General features: G+C 34.6%; 1 protein-coding gene across 2 annotated transcripts; it reads right to left on the bottom strand.

Moving 5' to 3' along the window:
* Positions 1–13,235: 13,235 nt before the first annotated feature.
* LOC105162249 (protein PHOX1) lies at positions 13,236–16,995 on the bottom strand. Of its 2 annotated transcripts, none has more exons than XM_088880752.1 (3): positions 14,240–16,995; positions 13,899–14,143; positions 13,236–13,546 (listed from the first exon to the last, which is right to left on the bottom strand). In XM_088880752.1, exons 1-2 carry the CDS (start codon positions 16,284–16,286, stop codon positions 13,995–13,997), a joined length of 2,196 nt encoding a protein of 731 aa, XP_088736878.1. In that variant the 5' UTR covers positions 16,287–16,995; the 3' UTR covers positions 13,236–13,546; positions 13,899–13,994. The 2 variants fall into 2 exon arrangements, with proteins under 2 accessions (XP_088736878.1, XP_011078545.1); XM_011080243.3 differs by having other exon boundaries at positions 13,237–13,533.
* Between the last annotated feature and the right edge of the window lie 6,581 nt (positions 16,996–23,576).

Below are 23,576 nucleotides of genomic sequence, written 5' to 3'. Positions count from 1 at the left end.
AGATCTTTCATTTCGAAATTTTTACATAAACTTTTCTGAAGGCATTAATCATCTTATACTAGGGCTAGTAATAAGCATATCATCCACATAGAGCACAAGAAATAGAGGTACATTATTTTCATACATGTAATATAAGCAAGATCATAAGCACTGGTTTTAAAATTTAAAAAGTACATAAACTGGTCGAATTTTTTGTTTCATTGTCTGGGAGATTGTTTTAAACCGTATAAAGACTTTTTGAGCAAACATACAAAGTCATGATTTTTCTTATCAATAAAACTGTAAGGTTGAGACATGTAAATTTGTTCTTCCAGGTTTTCATGCAAAAATACAGTTTTAACATCCATCTGTTTAAGTTCCCAGTCATATTGAGCAACTAAAGCAAGAATAATTCGAGCAGTGGTAAATTTAACTACAGGAGAAAATATTTTAGTATAATCAATGCCTTCTTTTTGGGTAAAGCCTTTTGCTACTAACCTAACTTTAAAACGAGTAGAATTATTTTCTTGTTTAATTTTGAAGATCCACTTACGATCAATAATGGAAGTATTTTTAGGTTTTGGAACCAGAACCCTAGTCTTATTATCTTTTAGAGATTTGATTTCATCATTCATTGCTAAAATCCACTGTTTAGGATTAGTGCTTTCAGTGGCTTTTTCATAGGTAGCTAGTTCAAAATTTTCTGTGTTTAGTGCTAGGTGATAATCTCTGAATCTAGAGGAAATCTTACGTTCTCTATCCCTTACTAGTTGATCATTATTAGAATTATTTTCAGTGTTTTCGTTTTCTAAGTTTTCATTATCTTGATTTTCTTCTCTATTTTCTACCCCTTATTGGTTATCCTCATTAGTTACTTTCACTTTATTAAAGGTGTTTTCTATATTGTAATTTTCAGTATTTTTAGGTGATTTTGAAAGACAAGAATTTCAGATTCATTGAAAATTACATCTCTATTTATTATTACCTTCAAACCAAGCTGGCTCCTAAGCCAAAGCCTATAACCCTTAACACCTTGAGGATAACCAATAAATACGTATTTTTGGGATCTAGGGTCTAATTTATCACCATTAGTTAAACAAAATGCAAAACAACCAAAAATGCTAAGAGAAGAAAAATCAACATCATAATTAGACCATACATTTTCTGGAATTTTACCAAGTAAGGACACAGAAGGAGACCTATTAATTAAATGTGCAGCAATTAATAAAGTTTCTCCCCAAAAAGATTTAGGTAATCATGAACTAATAAGTAGACATCTTACTTTATTAAATAAAGTCATATTCATTCTTTCTGCTATACCATTTTGTTGGGGGGGGTGTAGGGGGTTGTTTATGTCTTTTAATTCCGAATGTATCACATAAATCAGAAATTATTTGTTGTAGAACTCAAGACCATTATCAGTACATAGGGCTTTAAGTTTTCTTCTGTTTGATTTTCAACAAGGTTTTCTAGTTTTGAAATTTGTCAAATACTTCAGATTTTTGTTTCATTAGAAAAACAAAAACTTTCCTGAAAAAATTATCAATAATAGAAAGAAAATACTTATTTCCTCTATGTGTTTCAGTATTGGTAGGACCCAGAGATCTGCATGCACATAGTCTAAGATGCAATTTGAAGAAGAGGGACCTAGAGAAGGTGATAAAGGAGAATGCACCCCATGATGTTTTCCTAGAATGTACTCGTCATAGAAACTTATATTTATTGGTTTTTCATGCAAGAAACCATTTTTATGCAATAATTCAAGACGTTGAAGACTAATATGACCGAGTCTTTTATGCCATAGGTTAGTTTTGTTTTCTTTCAAAATATTACCAGCAAAGGAATCATATTTGATAGTGCATAAACAAAGGTTTCTTTTCTTTTCTGCCTTAGAAATGGTAAGAGAACCCTTCATTATTCGCATAACCCCTTCGCCCATCTCCATTCCAACCCTTCTTCTTCTAGGGCTGAGTAAGAGATTAAATTATAAGCCAAATCAAGGACATGCCTTACATTTAAGGGTTTTCTAGAACCATTTTCAAAGGTTAAACAGATATCTCCAAAACCAAGCACATCACATAATTTTTTATTTTCCATAGACACTGATCCTAAATTTTCGAATTTATAGTTCATCAAAATTTCTTTTTATGGAGTCATGTGAAAAGTGCATCAAGAATCAATATCCCATTCAAATTTATTCAAAGAATTTTCAGCATAATTTATATCAGAAATCATATAAACTTCATTTAATGTTTCTTCATACACATTTGCTGAATCTCTTTGAAAATTCATTTTAGGATTTTTGCAATCTTTTATGAAATGACCTCTACCCCCACAATTATAACACCTATAATCTTTCTTTGAATTTTGTTTTTCATCACTCCTTTTATTTTCAGTGTATTTAGATCTGCAGGGACTTCTTTCTCTACTTTTGCTCCGAGTTTTACTGTGTTTCCTAAATTTATGACTAGAATTTCTAGTTTTAGGTCTTCCTCTGACATAATTAACTTCACTATGGCTTTGACTAGGCTGATTAGTTTTTAAGTCCATTTCCTTGCTTTTTAACCCACTAAATACTGTTTCAAGACTCACATTATCCCTACTATATTTTATGGCAGCCTTTACATCTCCATAAGATTCTGGTAGAGCATTTAGCAAAACAATAGGTGAATAATCATCTATATTTTTATCCCTTGTTAACTTAATATCTTGAATTAATTTTGTAAAATCATCCATATTTTCTTCAATGTTTTTAGATAAATTAAGTTTATATCTAAAAATTTTTTCAAGTAGAAACAATTTACTAGGAAGAGAAGTTTCAGTGTAAAGTTCTTCCAATTTTTTCCAGAAGTTCTTTGGCAGAGTTTTGTTTACCAACTTTTCTGATCACAGAGTCAGACAGATTTAAAATAATTGAAGAATAAGCATATTGATTGTTTTCAAGTCATTTTTCTTCAGAAATATTTTCAGCATATTTGCCATCAATGGCTTTAAACACTTTCTGTTGTATTAATATTCTTTTCATTTTCTGTTGCCATATAGAAAAATAAGATTTTTCCATCAAATTGTTGCAGATTATATCCAGCCATTTTAACAGACATAGAAAAATTCACAGAAATATAAACAATGATAAAATATTAAGCACATATAAGTAATAACTAGGGCCCCTCAAGCCAGATACCCGACGGCTTCAAAAGCCTGGCTAGGTGACGGTAGTAGCAAGGTTTTTGGGGCAAAGGATTAAATATTTAGAGAAAAATAAAGTACTAACCTAGCGCCAGAGACTTAACCTAGGGCTCTGATACCACTATAAGGTGAGGATCAGTGACCAGCTCTAAAGAGTAATACAAAAATTTAAAAATTATTACAGACCTTCTGGGTTGAACAAACCCTTTTACAAAATTATTACAAATCTCATAAATAAACATAATAAATAATGCTCAACCCTAAGAACTGCAAAATCAAAGAGAGATAGTGCATGTAACTAATAATAGAGATTAAGGCTCAGATAGCCAGATCCAGTAGCCACAACCCTTAAACACACGATTGCTTAAAATCACAGAGCCCCCAAGGCTTTAGCCGCGAAGGCTTTTCAAATAGAACCACCAAGGACTGCCACTAAGGCGATTTCACAAAGACACCAAGGCTAAGCCACTAAGGCTATTAGTTAACCTAGCACCTTCCAACTTAGAGCATGAAGAACTGGTTAAGGTTTCAGAGAAAGGAGGAAGAAGAGGATAGAGGTTTTTCACTGTTATCCACCAAACCATTTTAGCACCAACCATTTAAAGAAGTTGGCCATTAAATGACTGGTAAGAGCCATCGGAGAAGGAACAATCACAGAGGAAAACAAGGGAGAAGGAGGGAGACCCAAAAGGTCACAGAGATAAGAAGAGAGAGAGATAGTCGGTGTAGGGGTGAGGGAAATTAGGGTTAGGATTGTGACGAGCAAAAGAGAGAGAGGGTATTAATAGGACAGTAGACGGGTTGAACCTGGTGGGTTAGATGGCCCATTGGGCCATTAGTGATTTAGCCGTCCAGTTTGTTTATGAGCCCAGGCAATTTTTGGTTTGGGCCATAAATATTTTGCAGTAAGGTACGTCTATTTTGTTGGAAACTAAGCTTGAATGCTAGCCATACTTCTACTAACCTTCTGAAGTGAATTCGAGATGGTAATTATTGTTGCCCTTTCTGTCACTCTCAGGATCAAGACACGATTCATTTGTGAAGATTGAGTAGATTTCTGCTCATCTGTTGTTGGTCATTCATGTGTAGAGTGCAACAGGCGACAACACCATCAGCAGCTTCCAAAGTCGTTCTCGTGCTTGGTCTTTGGTATCACTGTTGTGGGAATGACAAATGACGTATTGTTATATGAATTGAAGATGAACTTTGCTTTTTCGTGTATTGTGTATTGTTATATGCATTGAAGAAACCACAATTAGCAAACTAGTCTTCATGTAGCAACATTATTGAGCCGGAAAACAAACATATATTAGCCCGATATATTCGCCTCAAATCTCCCTCTTCCCTAGTTCGCTATCTGTTAATCCAATACTAAAAAGATGAAGACAAACAAAAAATATATATATATTTCTTGAGATTCGTCAAATAAACAAGAAAAATAAACTTTGAAGTTTGTAATTGCCTATCAAGGAATTCTTTGCTTTGCTTTGTTGCTTTGAAGTTTGAACCGTGTATTTGTGAATTGTTGCTTTTTAATACGATTGCTCACTCAACTCAACGTGTAATTATTTGTAGTGTATTCAAAGGAAAAGGAAAACATCCGATTTGCCTGAGAGGAACGAATAAGGAGAAATGAGATTGGAAGATGAAGAGATTTTAGACACACCTCCACAAGAATCACAAAGGCCAAAAAGGAAATAAACGTGTAAACGATCAAAAGTCTATGACTACTTCATTGCTTATGCTGATAGCGAGGAAAGCCTAGAGCTAGATGTAAGTATTGCAAACGAACTTATGTTGCTGATCCATTTAAGAATGACTCTTCTACAATGAATAATCACCTAAAAGCATGCAAAAAGCATTCTCTTAACACTTTTCTTGCTGATAATCAAACAATAGCTAGTTTCTACCAGAGTGTAACCGGGGAGTTTAGAGAAGCTTCTCATTCGAACTTTGATCAAGAAGCTGTTAAAAAAGCCTTAGCTCGTATGATCATTATCGATTAATTGTCATTTAAGTTTGTAGAAAATGAAAAATTTAGGCAATTTATATCTGTTGCGATTCCACAGTTTATTGTCCCATCTAAAACCACATTTTATTTTTGATGAGTAATCTTATTCTTATAGATGTATCAAATGTGGCTGTAGATTCAATCATCAGCAGGTTATGATGTTGTGTACCACGTAAATATGAATTCTTTTCATGAACTTTTATAATTTTAGTTGTCGTTTGTTTAAAATTTCTTTTTTTTTTTGGTTTTGTTTCTTAGTTGTAAGGGAAGAACTTCAATATCAGACAGATTCTCAGGATTCTCAAGTCCCAACTGACGAGTGACGGGTTATGAACTTATGATGTCATTGAAAGGATACATCGATGTTTATTTGCTATATGTATTATTTGGAAATTGAATATTGTACTATTAAATTTGAATTTAATTTTTTTTTAAATTTTGGATTGAATGAATGGATTGTTATTGTGTTCTTTTGATTTGAAATTTTGAATTGCATTCATAAAATAATATTCATTGTACATTTTAGTTTTTAATTTTTGATACTTTATACAGGTATTTTTGGACAACATTGAAAAAATACTAAAATTATTTATATAATTTTTTTGTAATATTTTGGTTTTCCGATTAAAAAATTCATCTGGGCTATTACCATCGGTATGATCATCACTGTCAAACCATATCTCATCTTCAAAAGCATCTTGCAATATACCAGCCCATTCTGCATCCTTTTCTACATTCTCATCAAAACACTCATCATCCTCATCATAATCAACACTTTCATCTACATCTAACAAATCATCTTCAGAATCAGCCACCCATTCTTCAGTGTCTCTCATATCTTCGTCATCCCTATCCCAATCAACCCAATCAGTCCTCTCACCATCCCCACTCTCTTCTATTATCACACCCTTCCCTTTGTCTCTATTATATTGCACAAGTTCTTTCTCAGTCATAGTATTTTTTCCCTTATCACCCTCAATCACAGTATTTTTTTCCTTATCACCCTCAGTCACAGTATTTTTTTCCTTATCACCCTCGGTCATAATGTTCTTGCCCTTATCACCCTCAGTTGCAGTATTCTTACTTTTATCACCCCCCTGAATTTCAGCAGCAACTATGGGGCATCTAACTGCTTCAAGGTATACCCTAATCTCACCCCCATGGTCATCTATAAGTTGAAAAATATTTGTTTCAAAGCATAATGCTCTAAACTTTTTTAACATATTGATTCTAAAGTATTTTTTCCTACCCAAATAGCCCAACAGTTCATAACACTTGTCAAGTACTTGCATTGAAAAAGTGTCCTTATCAACAAAGTCAAACACAGTTTTCATAGCCCCTCTATCTCAGCTTCAGGATGGAATATCAATTTACCCCCATGATAAATTCGTAAGCTGATAAGAAATTTATCTTTACTGCAAATATAAATAATAGCACCAATCACAAATAAATCAATTAAACAATTAGAACAGAATTCAAATTTGCCATCTGGCAAGAAACACAATTGATCTACTTATGAAGTTACCACGAACAAATTTTAACCATCACCTCTATAGTAAAATCGTGATTTTCCATTCTCAACTTCCCATGTTTAAATATAAGCAAAAAACATCTCGCCTAACATGCTACTATAAACGAATGAAACTTGGTAACATCACCAATTAGGAGAATCCAATAGTTGTATAGCTAAAATTACATTAAAGAAAATATGATTTATACTGGGGATGAAGTACTATAATTATAACCCATTTCAGAAATAATATAACAAATTGAAATACTTAAACATAAGATAAAAAATTCCAAAGAAGTACTTAAGACATCAGTATATTCTAAACTTTACTTCTGCACTTCCACATTTGGAGCGTACAGAGCTAATACAATCAAGCAAAGTACGTGAAATATCAAAACTGGGTGCAATTTGCCTCTTTTGTCACAATTTGGTAGTTCAACGAAGTCCTTGGGGAGGACAAGTATGATAGATATCAAAGATCACACCTATATTTCTTTCAGGACAAGCCAGTATAAGAACAATCTTTCATTTTGTAGTATAGTTTAGCTTTAAAATTTCAGCAAATTATACATCATAAAAACTGCAAGCAGCAGTAGACAAATATATGCCTCCCTAACAGGACAAAGACTTATAATTTCTATAAAGCATAAAAACGATACCAGGCATTGGTAGCCTATGAAGTACCTAGTTGTTTTCTTAGATAGATATCCAAATCCCAAATAAGGTACAGGGAATTCAATTTTTCAAATTCATCTTTTTATACAGAGAACTAAAATATGCTAAACCGTTGGGTCTAACGTATAAAATGCTTTATGTTGCAGAAGATACCAAAGGCAAAGGGGACATAGGGGGTGATAGAACAATGTCCAAGATGTAAGTAAGAACCTCAAGAAGTTTTTAGTACTAACGAGTTTAGACGAAGCTTGAAAACATGACATGACAAATCTAACAGCTAATGATGCAGATCTTCAATGTGAACTGATTTAATACTAATCAAGAAAAATTATAAAAGACGCCATGAAATCAAAATGCAGAACTCTTCTCCTAAAGCCAATGGTACAATTGATTTCAGTTGGACTCCAAAAAATCCTACTTTAGAGACAAAAGTAACTATTACCTAATCTAACTACAAAAGTTTAGAAGAAGAAATAAAACTCACCATAATCGGGCACACCATCTGACACCTGAATCGGGTCGAAGGATGGGCGTCAATGCCATTTCTTCGAATCAACTATGAACACCAGTCTCCTCGCTCTCGAATTCAGATTCTCAATCACACATTTGGCTTAATTTTCGTATTTAGCTTCTATTTTGAGGTTAGGATTTTCAAAAGGGGGAAATTTCTTCTTTGGAGGTGTGAAAGAGGGTTCTGCAGTTTTGCCAGTTTTTTTGGTCTTTAGAGGTCAACAGACATTGGGCACGTGATTTAACGGGATTTGACGGCCGTTAAGGCCCATGTGCACGGCACATGGGCTCTGCTGTTAAGTTGGTACCAAAAATATTTATTTTTTGGTTTAATGGTACCAAAAATCTGAACTTGCAAAATTTGTGATACCAAAAACAAAACTTACCTTTTTTAATGGTACCAAAACACGATTTTGCCCAAAACTTTGTAACAGGTTAAATAAATTTGTTGCAAATTTAGAACAGATTTAAACTACAAAAAAAAGCGGAATTTGGTATGGATTGGACGACCGTGCCAAAGCCCGTTCTACATTGAAATTATTATTGGCACTCATGAGGAACGAGAATTGGCCAATGACGTCATGATCCTCCTTTTTTATGTTTTTTGGTTTTGGCATGGCCGGACCATTACCACAAGTGTTCCAAAACAAGTGTCACAAGTAGTGTTCATAAAATCGCTCCAAACCTATAACAGTAAATAATTGGAACTCATTTTGGAACATGTTATTAAAGTTAGGGACGGTCTTGCCTAGACCGTTCCTATATATAAGACAATTGATGTCTCAAAAATGATAGTTGGTAAATCTATTCCATAATGAGGAACAATTGCTCCTAGTATGAGTTTTATTTTAAACGGAATGTGTTACAAGGATCGTATCTAAATGTGATACATGTTGGAACGATTTTGAATTATTATTAAATATTGTATTACTAAAATCATTCCAAAGATAGTATAATGGCTATAATTTAACAGATAGAAACCATTCCTATATGTGGTCCTACGATGGTTACAACTTGTACACTAACAGCTATTTTTAATGGCTATTTATATGTGGCAGGAACCGTTCCAAAAATCGTTCCAGTTTTCCATATATATATATATATATATATATATATATGTTCTTCTCTTTCTATTTAATCTCATTATCTTCTTCCATTCTCCTTATATTCTCTTTGTTTCCTCAATCTCTCTTGAATTCTTTTAATCTTTGACTATCCACTAATATTTTTACATTCTCGTTCATCAATCTCTCTCGAACTTTTTTTGATTTTTGAAATTATTTTGATTAGGTAATAGTTTTAACCGTTTAGTTGTCAATTGATTATATTTATTGTATTTTTATCAATTAAATTTAATATTGTCTTGATATAAGTATGTGTGTGTAGGACTCACTCATATTAAGACAGTTGAGGAGATGGGTGTATGCGAAAAACCTGCTGAGGAGGGTGGGTTTTACTCCAAAGTTTGAGAATGGTGTTAGTGCGTTATAGAATGAGCCAAGACTCAACATGCATATAAGGACAGTGAGAAAATGAAGTGTCCTTATTAAGTACAAAAACAAAGTTTTCAAAATTCTAGACGAGGTAAATTTTGACTTGTATATGAAAGGTTTTATGCTGAAGTATCATAATTGGAATTCTCATGGCGAGGAGAGGGTGCAAGAGTATATTGAGGCCGTCATCGTGCCCCCTTTGCAATAAGAGCACATTCCCTCTTCTCATGAAGAGCAGTGTACTAGTACGTACTAGGATGATACTACGCAGATAGATTGGACGTAGAGGATAGTTTTTTATGCCTTCGAGCTGAATTTCTGGTCTAATTATAACCAGAATGGTGCACCTAATGATGGTACGAGGTCATATCCTATTGATGCCGGGCCTAATTCATAATACGGCGGGGGCCCTTGTGATTATGTGTCTACGCTGGTAGATCGATTTCATAATGTAGTGCATGCTACTGAGCAGTCGTTGTGGAACAGTTGCACCCAATCTCAATTGACATCTATGGCTAAGTTCGTGAATATCAAAGTCAAGGGCCATATTTCTTAGTGCCACCCTACCCCTCCATTACTATAATACAAAGAAGTTGATAAGAGACTTGAGTTTACCTGTTGAGAAGATTAATGCCTGTTAGAATGGTTGCATGTTGTTTTGGAATAACGACATTAATCTAAACCACTGCAAGTTTTATGGAGAAGCTAAGTACAAGCCAACGAGGGAGCGAAATCCTAACCGAAAGAAGACCCCGTATGCCATTCTTAGGTACCTGCTGCTTACCCCTCTCCTACAAAGGTTGTATACTTCAGAAGCGATTGTTGAACAAATGATGTGGCATGCCAACCATCAGACGGAGGAGGGATCCAAGTGCCATCCATCTGATACAGAGGCATAAAGGCATTTTAACCGAACATATATCGATTTTGCAGCAGAGCCCTGTAATGTTACACTGGATTTATGCACGAATGGGTTCGCACCGCAGGGGTAGTATGACCATACGTATTCATGTTGGCGCATTATATTTACACCGTATTCATGTTGACGCATTCATGTTGGCGTATTCATGTTGGCGCATTATATAGCTAGCATTATATTCCTGATAATGGTGATCTTTGGCCCTTCGAATCTGAAACGTCTCATCATGTTTACCTATATATGCTGATTGAAGAGTTGCCGAATTTGTGGCATGTGAGTGTACTGATACAAGAACAATGCAAAGAACGAGACATTCACGATGCGCACCGCGTTGATGTGGATCGTGAACGACCTACCCGCCTATAGAATAGCGTCTGGATGGAGTACCACTGTTGTAATTGAGTGTCCAATTTGTATGGAAGACATACGTGCATTCTATTTCAAGAACGGTAAGAAGGCGTGCTACTTTAACTGCTACAGATAGTTCCTACCCTAAGACCATTTGTACTGCAGGAACAAGTAAGCATTCACTAAGAACCGAGTAGAAAGAAAGGTTAAACGTCCAAGATTGACGAGAGAACAGATCCGCGATTGGGTTGAAAACTTTAGTCCGGCAGTTGAAGTACTGTTGTCACTCCCACACTACAGTATCGAGCATAAATGGACAAAGAAAAGTATCTTCTCGGAGCTCGAGTACTGGGGGACGCATCTAATATGCTCATTGAGAAGAATGTGTTTGACAATATATTCAATACCGCAATAGACATAAAAGGATAAACGAAGGACAATCTGAATGCATGGAAGAGCCTGAAGATCATATGTAATCGACTAGAGCTTGAGGTGGATAAAAGAAGGCCGAACGTGATGCCCAAAGCCATATATACCCTGACTAAGGAGCAGTAGAGGAGGATATGTGACTGAATTAGTCATCTTATGTTTCCTGATGGTTACGTATTTAATTTGGCCCGTTGTGTCGATAGGAAGGAACTGAGGATGCACAGTATGAAGAAACATAATTGTCAAGTATTCATACAAAAATTAATCTCGATTGCCTTTCGTGAAATATTTCTGAGTTTGTGTGGAATGCGTTAACAGAGGTCAACCTTCTATTCTAAATTTTATGTTCGATGACACAATATGTCAACAAGGTACAAGAATTGGAAGGTAGTTTCAGCGACCATCTTGTGAAACCTCGAAAAAATATTCCTGCCATCTTTTTTTGACTCAATGGAGCACCTAATTGTTCACCTGACATATGAAGCGCGTGTGAGAGGGCCCACGCAATACTGGTGGATGTGTACATATTTGAGAGGTAAGTACACGAGTTATTATGATTTTTTAAAATAGTTCTAGTATCATATATTTCGTAATAAATATTCATCCATTTAGATTTTATAGAGACATGAAAATGAATGTGAAATACAAAACACACATCGATGAGTCAATTATAGAGGCTTACCTTGTAGAAAAAATCGATCATTCATTTCTCACTACTTTGAGCCGCAGATTCTTTGCAAATGAAACAAGCCCCGTAGAAATGACGACCTCTGTACAAATGATACTCCTATCCAACGGTCTATTTTCAATCACCCTGGCCGAGCAAGTGGTGCCTCAAACAAGAGGTGGCTCAGCGGCTCAGAGCGTCACATAATTGAGATGTACATCTTGTGCAATTGTGAAGTAATCACGCCATACTATAAGTAAGTGTGAAGATACTGCTAGTTTATTCATATTCTTATTTTAGAGTTTTAACCTATGTATTGATATGTATTCAATTTTTTTTATATACAAGTCCTTTCTGAATGAACTTTACGAGCACCACTATTCGGAGGACTCCAATATTGAGGATAAATTGTGCCTGATGAATTGTGTCACATCTGTCATTGTCCATATATGGTTTCTCTAATATGACTAATATAGGTGAAATCTAAATTAAATTAGACGAACAACAAGCTGTTGAAGTTGCATTATTGGGGTCCTACAGTTGAGGTCACAACATTGCAGTGTTACTTTGTGAATAGTTACAATTTTCAAATTGAACGTCACAGCGTAAGCAAACCAACTATGAACTGTGGGATGTGTCAAAAGCTCATTATATACAGACATGGGTAGTGACTTCTATGGATTCTCGAATAGATAATTCAGTTGGATTACCCACTTATTCCAAACATGAAGATCGTTTTGTTCAAATGCCGTTGGATCGATCCTGTGAGAAGTGACATTTTTAGTGCTGTAACTTAGAAAAGTTAACATTTTTTGTCCTACACGAATTGATTTATAGAACTAAATTTGCAATTTAATAAAGTTATATACAAGTCACATGCAATTTTTTTTGTCAAATTAGCTACAAAAAGGCTAAAATTGCCAAAATTATGAAGTTACAAGACTAAATACGAAAATCAATTCGTACAGAATAAAAAATGCCACCATCCTTAAATTACGGAAGTAAAATTATAATTTTTCCAAAATTCAAACACACAATTTGTCCAAACTCACGTGGGTCCTATGGGTTTTAAATCCGCTCCTTCTTTGTGTTTTAAGATTAGGTTGGCCTGACTATAAGTTGGGTGGTCCTTTGGCAAGTAAATGGCCTACTGTGGCAGATTTGGGTGGATAGTCGATTCAAACCGGCCAAGTAAACAAGGCCCAAAATTTACTAAATATTTAGCAGATTGCAAATTTTTGTAAAATAAAATCATTTGAGATTTTTCGCTCAAACACAAATTTATCAATCCAAATATAGTATCAATGAAGTCATTTCACCATTCGTTCATCAAGAGAAATGTCACTTTTGAGAGCTGTAGCACATGAAATAAACTGAAAAACAATTGCATCTGTTCACTTCAAACAGAAAATACTTCTGTTAGGATGACTAAAACCACTTCCATCCATTTATGAACATTGAAACAGACAACAAAAGAAATTACAGCTTTTAAGCTTCACAAAGAAAAAACTTCCTAAAGAGAAACATAAAACAAAAGGCTATAATATCACAAAATCAATCTTAATGAATGCTCTTACATATAGATATATATAAATAAATAAACTACCAAGAGAAGGTGATAACAATGAAGCAGAAATTATCAAAAATGATTTTCTGCAACTCCAACTTGGTCCCCCAGAACTGAAAAACTGGAAGGGCCGTATGGCTGATTGCGTTCCCACTGTCGTTAGGTAACGTGCAGGCTGCCACACCCGCCGAATGAACATTTTCATCACGGTCACCGGAAGTTGATTGTAACACTGAATTCTGCATATCGGATCTATTTCACATAAACTTAGCGAGTAATGATCAACAATGATAAGCTTAATATTGTGAGTAGAATATAAGCAGTCATTATAATTAGCTAATCGCCGTGGTAGCTAAAGCTTTGAATGTCATATGAGGACATATACACGAAAGGCATATTATCAAGAAGGACATGTTTGTAGAATATGAGAACATATAGAGAATTAGACGTTGATGCGTCTTTTCAGGAGAGGTCTTGATATGAATAAAGATGGTTACATGAGGAAATAGAGTTTTTCAAAAGCATTTTGTTATTAGCTGTGAGTTTCTTCTAGTCTTAAGTTTTCCATAAAACAGAAAAAATACGACTGAAAACGATATCTTACTCTCCAAGGATGCAATAAGCACAGAAGCTTGCGACATAAGTTGGAACCTCCATTCAGTACTTTTGTTCCCTCTGTAATGCATAAAACATAAAGCATTTATACACGCTGGAGGGCATAATAAATTTTTGAAACTCGTCTGCGAAGTAGTGGTTCCAAACGGAAAGAAGAAATGTGTCCTTCCCACTTTTTTGCTTCATACATCTCGTTCCACGCCTGTACAATCTCATCGATATTGAATCCTAAACCTGGAAGCATGTTAAAAGGTCAGAAGTACGTAATCAACTAAATAATTTTTCGTTCACGAAATCAAAGAACTTTGAGATGCTATGTTTGTGGATTACCTTCCAATCCCGTGTTATTGGAACAATGATTCTTTATCATAACAGCAATATCAGTTTCAGAAGCTCCAGCAAGTTCAAATTTTTCGACAGCGACCTCCAAACATTCTTGCCACACAGGAAGTCCTAGTTTGAATTCCATTACAGATCTTTCATACAGCATAGTACCCCATAGTACATATATCTGAGACCGAATATTTGTTGCCTGTTCTTCGGCTTCATCTACAGATATGTCTTTGAACAAGTTATCGAGTTTCATTTTCTGCAGTAGAATTTCAATTCTATTTGGCTGGGATAGCTGACTAAGACGGTGCTCTTCTAGATCTTCCCACATTTGAATTCCCCTTTCCATGTTTTCCTCTGCACTGTTGTAAAGCATAAGAACTTCTCCTGAAGGCCATGATTCAAGATCAACCCCAGTGCCAATTGCGTAATACCAAGAGAGTTTTGCCCGTTCAAACTGTTGCTGTCCAAGAGCTACAACTGCTTCATAGAAATTTGACTTCATTCTTAGAGCCTCTTCATATCTTTGTCCTGCTTTAGTGAACTCTTTCTGCGCCCAGTCATAAGAACATTTGATTTGTTCAAGCACAGATTCTCGAGAAGAATCTTCCGTAAAATACACCCGTTTTCTTGCCCTTGAGATGTGAACATTCCCCCAATCAAACAAAGCTAAAGCTGCCAGTTCCTGGAACTTATCAGCAGCAATACCAAAAAGGTCTTGAGCCTCTTCACTAGTGACCGTCTCTTCCATAGCTTCCAAATAGAGTTTCATTCCCACTTCACGGAGATCTATATAAGCATCGATGTCAAACCCCACGTAGTTCTTGAAAACTTTAGCAAAATGAATGATCCAATCATTGATACAAGTCGGTTCACACTGTATTTCCTTTCCTCTGTCGACATTTTCATTTTCAGTAACATGTCTCGTGTCAAGCCTGTTCTTTTTAACCTTTGGGAAGAGTGGATCTTGCTCTGGGCTAACTTCAAAAACATACAGCTTGACAGAACCAAGTTCTGTAGATGCTTCAGCCCACCTCAGTTCTTCAGTTGTCGTGATTGTGACCAAATCACCTTCTCGATCCTTATACTTAACAAGAACGGCTTTTGAGTTTGGAAACCGAGCAAATATGACTTCCCTCAGTTTCAAAACATCGCAGTTAACAGGAACCTGTGCCCACCTTATGTCTTCTCCAAACACTAATTTCACCGTTCTTTTTGGCTCTTCGGCAGTACCATTACTAACTTTTTCTTCCTCTACCACCAATTTGTCTTCAGTGTTCTTTTCCTCAATCACATCATGAAACATCCTCATCCCAACTCCAGCACCAGTTTTTAGTTCTGCCGGCTTTCCTTTCATTTCATTCACATAACTTCCTGTCCCTTCGTAATATCCCCCTGTCCTCCCATCAAATAGGCTTATGCTTCTCTTTTTCTTTCCCATGTCCTTGGTTCCTTTGCTTTTAGGTGAAACAACTGGCTCTACGTAGTCGGGCAATGGAACCAAATCCACAGAAATCTCACTAAACCTGGAGCCTAGTCTCTCGTACGTTTTCTTCAACCTTTGCTCTATTTCAGTCGCCATGAGATTATTCGGTTCCATCTTCAGTACTAGTCTGACGTCTCTAAGCGCAAAATCAAGCCTCTTCAACGCCTCATAACATCTAGCTCTTTTCAAGAGAGCTTTACTGTATTTCGGCGAGACTTCAAGGGCCAAATTACACTCGTTGATTGCACTTGGATACTCGTGTATACCCAACTGCATGTAACATTCAGCCATATTACTCCTCACATATGCTATATCTACATGGTTCCTTGGAAGTAATTTTATGGATTTATCGTACTTCAACAAGGCACCTTCGTAGTCCCTCCTTTGAAACAACCTATTACCCTCTTCCTTCAGTTCTTGGGACATTGAGATGAACATGGCCGTGTCATGATCATGAGCATGCAGGCTATTTCCGCTGGCTCTGATTTGTTTCAAATTCAGCTCACGCCATTTATCTCCATAGTTGGTCTTCTCCTTCCCAGTTTGTCTCCCCATGCTCATACCAAGATATCAATAAACTACCAAAAACTTGATCTCAAACAACCAACTTCTATGCTATCGCCTTCAACCTATTACTAGGCCTAATAATTAGATCCAAATACCACACTCAACAAGTATATCAATCCAATAAATCGGAGAAAAATATAGAACTTTACAAATCAAATTCAAGCTAATCCACAATCCAAAAACCAAAACCAGCACGATCTACCCCAATGCACATCCCAAAAAGCAACAATAATAACTAAAAATTGATCCAAACCTTACTCAAAAAGCCCAGATATAAAAGTTCACCAGAATCCCAGAAAATTTCTAACCAAACCACCAAGAAATGAAAAAAAAAAAGAAGAATCCAAAGCAAAATACAGAATCTTCTTCCTGTAAATCCCAAATATTTCAAGAGTTATACAGAAACGAAGGTCAGGATATAAACTTGATTCTTTCGAGCCTCTTTCCTCTAAGAAACAATGAGAAGATTATGATAATATGATGGAAAAATGAGAAAACTTATCTGCAAATACGCAATGTTAATATATCAAACCCTTCAAAAGTTTCTTGAGATTTTCAGGAGAAAATCAAGAAATTTGTAGGTTTGTTGAATGATACTATGCGGTTGCAGATAAATGGAAAGGAGAAACCACCATCAGAAGAAGAAGTTTTGTATGCCAAGAACCAAGAAACTCTTTGTAGCTCGAGGTAAAAAGCCACAAAAAAGAACTTATTAATCACAAGAATAGATAAAGAAGGGAAATTATTTTCTAGTTTGTGTAGAACAACGGTTTTGCACAAGGGACACACAAGAATGCGGGCCCGCGTTTCACTGAACTCCAAGATTGTTGGAGGGCGACATCATGTGTGGCGATGAATCAACCGTCATGTTTGAATTGACTCTTTCTTAATAAAGTTTCATTATTTTGCTTAACTGTTTATGACTTAATGTTGTCTCATTGTTTAATGTCAAAAGCGATACTCTTTTGTTTCAACGTATCCAAAATAAAAAAAGAAAACGTATAAATGAAATTAAGTATGAGTTGATTAATTTAGTTTTTGTTGTTATATCTAGAAGGAAATTTTTAAAAAATTAATGACGTCACATTATTATTTTAAGAAATATAATATAAAAATATTTTGTTTTTAATATTGAATCTGAGATGTCAAACAAGAATAAAAGATAGTTAATTCAGAATATATTGGTGAGTGTTATGTCAAAATTTTATTTCTGGGGTACATTTAGCATAATTTTATAAATATTGGTTAAGAGAATTTTAATTGTTTAATATTTTCAATATTTTATAAGATATTTATTGTTTCTACTTTCCTTGTTTAAATTAAATTGAAAAAGATAAAACCAGAAAGAAAAAAGATGAAAATAAATTACTAAATAAAGTGAGTGTGTATCCTTTGTTATATATGTTCATAAATAATTAACTCGCAAAACAATCGTAATTTAGTAAAATTGAACTTACCATAAAAAAGTTTTAAGAAGAAAGTACCTTAAGTTTAATAATAAATTGAAATTAATTTTTTTTATTAAATCTCATAAGATAATTCAAAAAGTTGCAAATAGAAATTAATATGAATTGGATATATGATCACAATAATTTAAATACTTTTTAAAATTGATATATGATAATAATAAATTAAATATTTTTATTAATTGATTATTTATAAAATTTAATTTGTTTAATTTAATGATAGAAGTACATAAATATTTTAGTACTTTTAATTTTATTACTAGTAATGAACACGTGTATTGCAATGTTCGATGAAATTATTCAGTCTGAATTTAAGAACTGTCCTAGTAATACTTGTGAAAGAGTTTTGGACTCATGGTATTTAAAATGGGGATATATTTAGGCATGGTCTTAAGAACTGTATCCTTATGAATTAGAGATTGTACTTGGCATACATTTAGGAATGGTCTTGGTAATTTAGAAATACTTTTATGAAATGTAGTTGGAACGGTTTTTGTAATACTATTGACAGCATTTTGGAACTCATTATATTTATGAAGGGGATATATTTAGGCACAGTCTTTGTAATTGTATGTTTATGATATATTTGGGCGTTGGTTGAGGCTGATGTTCCTCCATCATCTTCTGGAACGTCTCCTGCAAAACAAACAATTTTTTTAGAAATTAAGTCCAATATCAATAAAAAAATAATAGTAAAATTTGTAATATACTTACTACTACCTCAGCTCTCCTCTAGCCGCTCCAACCGCTGTTCGCCTTCTTCTTATAACATCTGGCAAACAGCTCTAGTTGCTTGGGCAGCCGACGAAGCTTTGCCTCCTATAAAAAATCAAAATAGTTAGCACAATATTTGTAAAATAATGATAAAACTTAAAAAATATTTAAAAATACTTACCAACTTTTTCTTGTTCATCCCGATAGAGGAGGATCGCCCGCAGTACACAGAGGATGACGTCATAGGGTTCGTCGCCTTGTTGGCCTTATTCTTCGTGGATTCCTCCTGGAAGTCGCGCTGGCTCAGTACACTTGGAGCTAGAGCCAAACTTCCTTGGGCAATCAAAGTGGCCTCACCAACTCCCTCCAAGCTACGGCGAACTTTTTTCGGATGTATTTTTCAGCCTATATGTGGAAGAACCAAAATATGAATTCATCGTCACAATCCCATCAGTAGGTCATCTACAAAATAACAAATTAAGAAAATACATTAGTGAAATTCATGTAACAATGTAGCTTTAAGATAATAACTTATTTTAAGTAAAAAAATTACGAACCTTTATGCTTTCGAACTAGAACTGTTGGTGCTCTGGCAACACCTGCCTCAAACATCCCCAAGGGTATGGAAATTGCCCCCGCACGACTGCATTGATGAGCTTGTGGAATTTTCTACCAGACCTGAAGGGACAATTTAATTAGATATTTTGAAGATAAAATAATATTAAAAAATAATAATAAGTACCTATATTAATAATAAATAAAATTACCTTGCATCATCGAGGGTAATATGCTGGCGGGCTGATGGTGCGGGGACGACTGGTGGTGGTGGTGGTGGTGTAGGAACAACCCACAGACGGGCAGGATCAACCGCTGGTAGATCAGATGGCTATTCTGTCTCCTCGTGGCGGGGGGTTGCCTGTAACAAATGGTTCACCCTCATTTGGGATTTGCGCGGCGAATGACAGCAAGGCAATGTCGGGTGGTGGGAGTGGTCGATATGTTGCTTCCCCAACATGGGAAGCATCAGACGGCACCGATGGCACTGGCGGGCCAAGGCCCCGGCCACGTCCACGACCACATGGTAGTGGAATCGTAACATTAGACATATTATCTATACACCAAAAAATTAAGTATTTTTGTAAATAATGTTATTATTATTTCATATTAGCCTCATTTTTAGGATTATTGTAATTATTATGTTATTAATTCATTATGGTAAATCCAATACTTATAGTGTACACTAAATCCCAGCATTATCATAAAATGAGACTAGAAATTTTTTCTATTTTTTTAATTTTCAAAACGTACTTACATATAAATTACATATAGATTCCATAAAAATACATATATATTTTTCAAACAATTGCATAAAAATTTTATATTACTTAACAATTTTCAGAAAATTGCATACATTTTCCAAAAAATCTGAATCACAGACGAACGGGACGGGCTTTCATTACGGGGCTGATGCAGTTCAAATGTTACTTAGCTACCACAGTCGTGCTCATTATCCACAGGCCACCAGAAAAAGGTAGGGGAAGATGTGATTAAATTTTTACTCAATCTTTAACATTAAGAAAGAAAAAGGAGAGAGAGAGAAGATCCAACCTCAAGATCACATCACCGGATCCTGCTAAACAATATCGAATACCCAATTTGAATCTCATTGCCTCACATAAATAATAGGGAAAAGTATTATTTTAGTCCGTTAAGTATGTCTAATTTTAATTTTAATTCGATAATTATGTTTATTTTTATTTAGGTTCAATAACTTACGAAATTGCTTACTTTTAGTCCTTTGGCAGATTTTCGGATAATTTTACCCCTATGCAATTTTGAAAGGCAGTTTTAGTCCATATGCACTTATAGGGGTAAAATTATCCAAAAATCTGACAAATGACTAAAAGTAAGCAATTTCGTAAATTACTGGACCTAAGTAAAAATGAACATCGTCATCGGACTAAAATTAAAATTAGGCATACTTGGTGTAATAAAATAATAATTTTCCCTAAATACCAATTACCCATCAAATGAATGAAAAAGAAATTAAAACTCGAGAAAACGAGTCGAGGCAGAATGGACAATAAGATGAATAATACAGAAGATCATTTTCACTTTTCAAACAAAATTGTCAAAATCTACCACTTCAGGTCCACTTGAATACTTGAAAATCTAACAACATAGAAGAAACAACTAAGCATAGCATCACACTTCTTAATTGTAAATGCAAGACATTTGAATGTAGATATTTGCTCTAGAACATGTAGATACAATGCATGTCCATAATCCTCAATGATTTATTTACCAAATTCAAATTCACTTAAAAGGAGTCAACTTTAACACAAGACAATTTAACAGTACTTACAACTTAACTTTTTAATTAATCCCCAGTGTTAAATCACGTTCTACTGAACACATAAAAGTAGGGTTGTTCATTTAGGTTCATCCAACCGAATCGAAACGTATTTTTTCGATTGGTTACTGAAAATTTGGGTTGGGGGTTTTAAGAATCGAAAATCGAACCGAAATCGAAAACCGAAAAAGTTCGATTTTTCGATTAAAAAAACCAAAAAACCATTTTTTTAAAAATAATATATATAAATAATTTTGATATTTTTTAATTTTATCCAAAAATACAAGTAACAAAATATTATTTAAATTAAATTCAAATTTAATATTACAAGTCACAAGTGCACCACTACAATATTCAGTATCCAAGATTCCAAATAGTACATATAGCGAATTAAAGTTCCGCAATTGAGTATTGAGTCATCGATCATTAACTATTCAACTTGCACCTAAGAAACAAAACAAAAAAAAAAATTATAAAACAAACGACGAATAAAAGTAAAACTATAAAAGTGCATGAAAAAAAACACTACTTACGACTTACGCGATACACAACATCACAACCCGATGATGGTTGACTCTGGGTTAATATTTGATCCAGCATCTACAAGAATTATAAGATTACTCATCATTAATAAAATAATAACTGAAAAATATATGTCAATGAACTAATATTTGCAATAAGTATAAAATTAAACTATACCTTTTACAATTTTGTCAATGGCGTCATAGTCTTCTTCAATTGGTTTGAATGGAGCGCGACGTAGCCAATCTTGCCAACAAATTAGAGATTGTGCCATCTTTGGAGTCAATAAAGCTCTAAAATCATCAATTATGCGACCTCCGGTACTGAAAGCGGACTCCGATGCAACGATAGATATAGGCATAGCTAACACATCTCGTGCCAATTTTTGCTAAGATGGGAAATATTGACGTATGCAATTTCCACCATTCAGTGATGTTAAAGCTCGGAGATTCATCTGTCTTAATTTTTCCTCGTTCAAATAACTATTCAATTCTAACCTATGCCTACCTCCAATCTCAAACATCATTTATTTTCATTTCTTTCTCTTGTCTCTAATAGCCCTTTGTTCACTATCATATCTTGATCCTCAGTCTGACCTAATTCACCAGATGAAGTGGTAGAAGAAGGGCGTGATTTTGTAGAAGAATATATTTTTTTTGTATTCTTCAAATACATCATACAAAGCAGATTTGGCCAAATTTCCATTTTCTCTCCTACTTTTGGCCCATGCATATTCTTAAAAAATATTGGAGATAGGAGAACTTATAAGGAGGATCAAGTATAAAAGCAACATATAACATCATGTTCATCTTTTCAACATTTCCCCAGTACTTATCAAGTTTGTACTTCATTTGTCGTGCCATGTCTACCAAATAACCATCATCACTCATAAGCCACTCGTTCAACAAATCATCAACATCACTTCTTTCATCCAAAAAAGTATTAGATGTCACACATAAAGACCCAAAAACTCAATTGGTTAGATCATAAAAGAATCACAACACCTTCACAAATTTTGCAAATCATAACCCAATCATCTTTCAAAGGCAATCTAATCTTACCATAACACCCACCAAGCATGAAATCATTACGAAAATCAGCATCATATGTTTCATATCTATCAAACGCACCTTGAAAAATTAAAGTAGTATCTAGTATCGTATAAACTGAATTCCATCTTGTAGGTACATCTAAGCACAATACTGTTTTGCTTTGAACCTTCTCCTCAACAGTATAATCATTAAATTTTTTTTGTCCTAGCTAGTGATTAACGAACATACCTAACAACTTTTCGTATATGCTCAATGGAATCATTCAATTCTTTCAAACCATTCTTGAAAATAAGATTAATAATATGAGTCACACATCTCATATGCAAATATTTTCCATCAAGTATGGCAGTCCCCCAATTAACAAACCTTCTTCTCAAATAAGTAGCAGTTGTATCGTTAGAAGAAGCATTGTCCACAGTTACAGCAAAAACTTTATCAATACCCCAATCCAACATATATTTTCCAATCAACAAACCCACATCATCACCTCTATGAGTAGGACATGAAATGAAATTAAGAATGACCTTATGCATTTTCTAGTCAAAATCAATGTAATGGCAGTCAAACACATATAGGTGAGTTTCTGATCAGAAATCCATGTGTCCGTTGTTAAGAAAACTCTTTGTCCGGAAGACTTAAAATAATTCATCAGTCTTTCTTTTTTCATCGAAGAATAACTTATAACAATTTCTGGTTATAGTGATTCTAGACGGGACAATAAACTGTGGAAGTGCAAGATATATAAATTGCCTAAATCCCTTATTTTCCACAAATTTAAATGGCAATTCATCGATGATGACCATGCGAGCTAAGACTTGCCTAATAGCTTCTTGATCAAATTTCGAATGAGAAGAAGCTTCTCCATCATTAGCATCCCCAGTTATACTCTGACAAAAATTAGTTATTGTTTGATTTGATGCAACAACAGCGTTATGTGGGTTTTTTTTGCATGCTTTCAGGTAATTATTCATCATAGAAGTACCATTCTAGATGGATCAGCATCATAATTTCGTTCGCAATACTTACATTTAGCTCTAGGCTTTCCCTCGCTATCAGTGTAAGAATTGAAGTGGTCCCAGATTCTTGATCTTTTACACGTTTCTTTCCTCTTTGGCCTTTGTGATTGTAAATCTTGTGGTTGTGGAGGTGTGTCTGAAATCCCTTCATTTTCCAATCT

Source organism: Sesamum indicum, linkage group LG5 (assembly GCF_026168435.1).
Source record: "Sesamum indicum cultivar Baizhima isolate 11 linkage group LG5, ASM2616843v1, whole genome shotgun sequence".
NCBI classification, from domain to species: Eukaryota; Viridiplantae; Streptophyta; class Magnoliopsida; order Lamiales; family Pedaliaceae; genus Sesamum; species Sesamum indicum.
Note: the sequence above shows the minus strand (reverse complement) of the source record. Positions and strands in the feature narration are given on the sequence as shown.

Excerpts from the sequence above, each read along its gene's own strand:
- LOC105162249 (XM_088880752.1), bottom strand. The coding sequence starts at position 16,286 with ATGAGCATGGGGAGACAAACTGGGAAGGAGAAGACCAACTATGGAGAT. Across the intron at positions 14,144-14,239 it reads CAATAACACGGGATTGGAAG|GTTTAGGATTCAATATCGAT; the intron begins GTAATCCACAAA and ends ACATGCTTCCAG.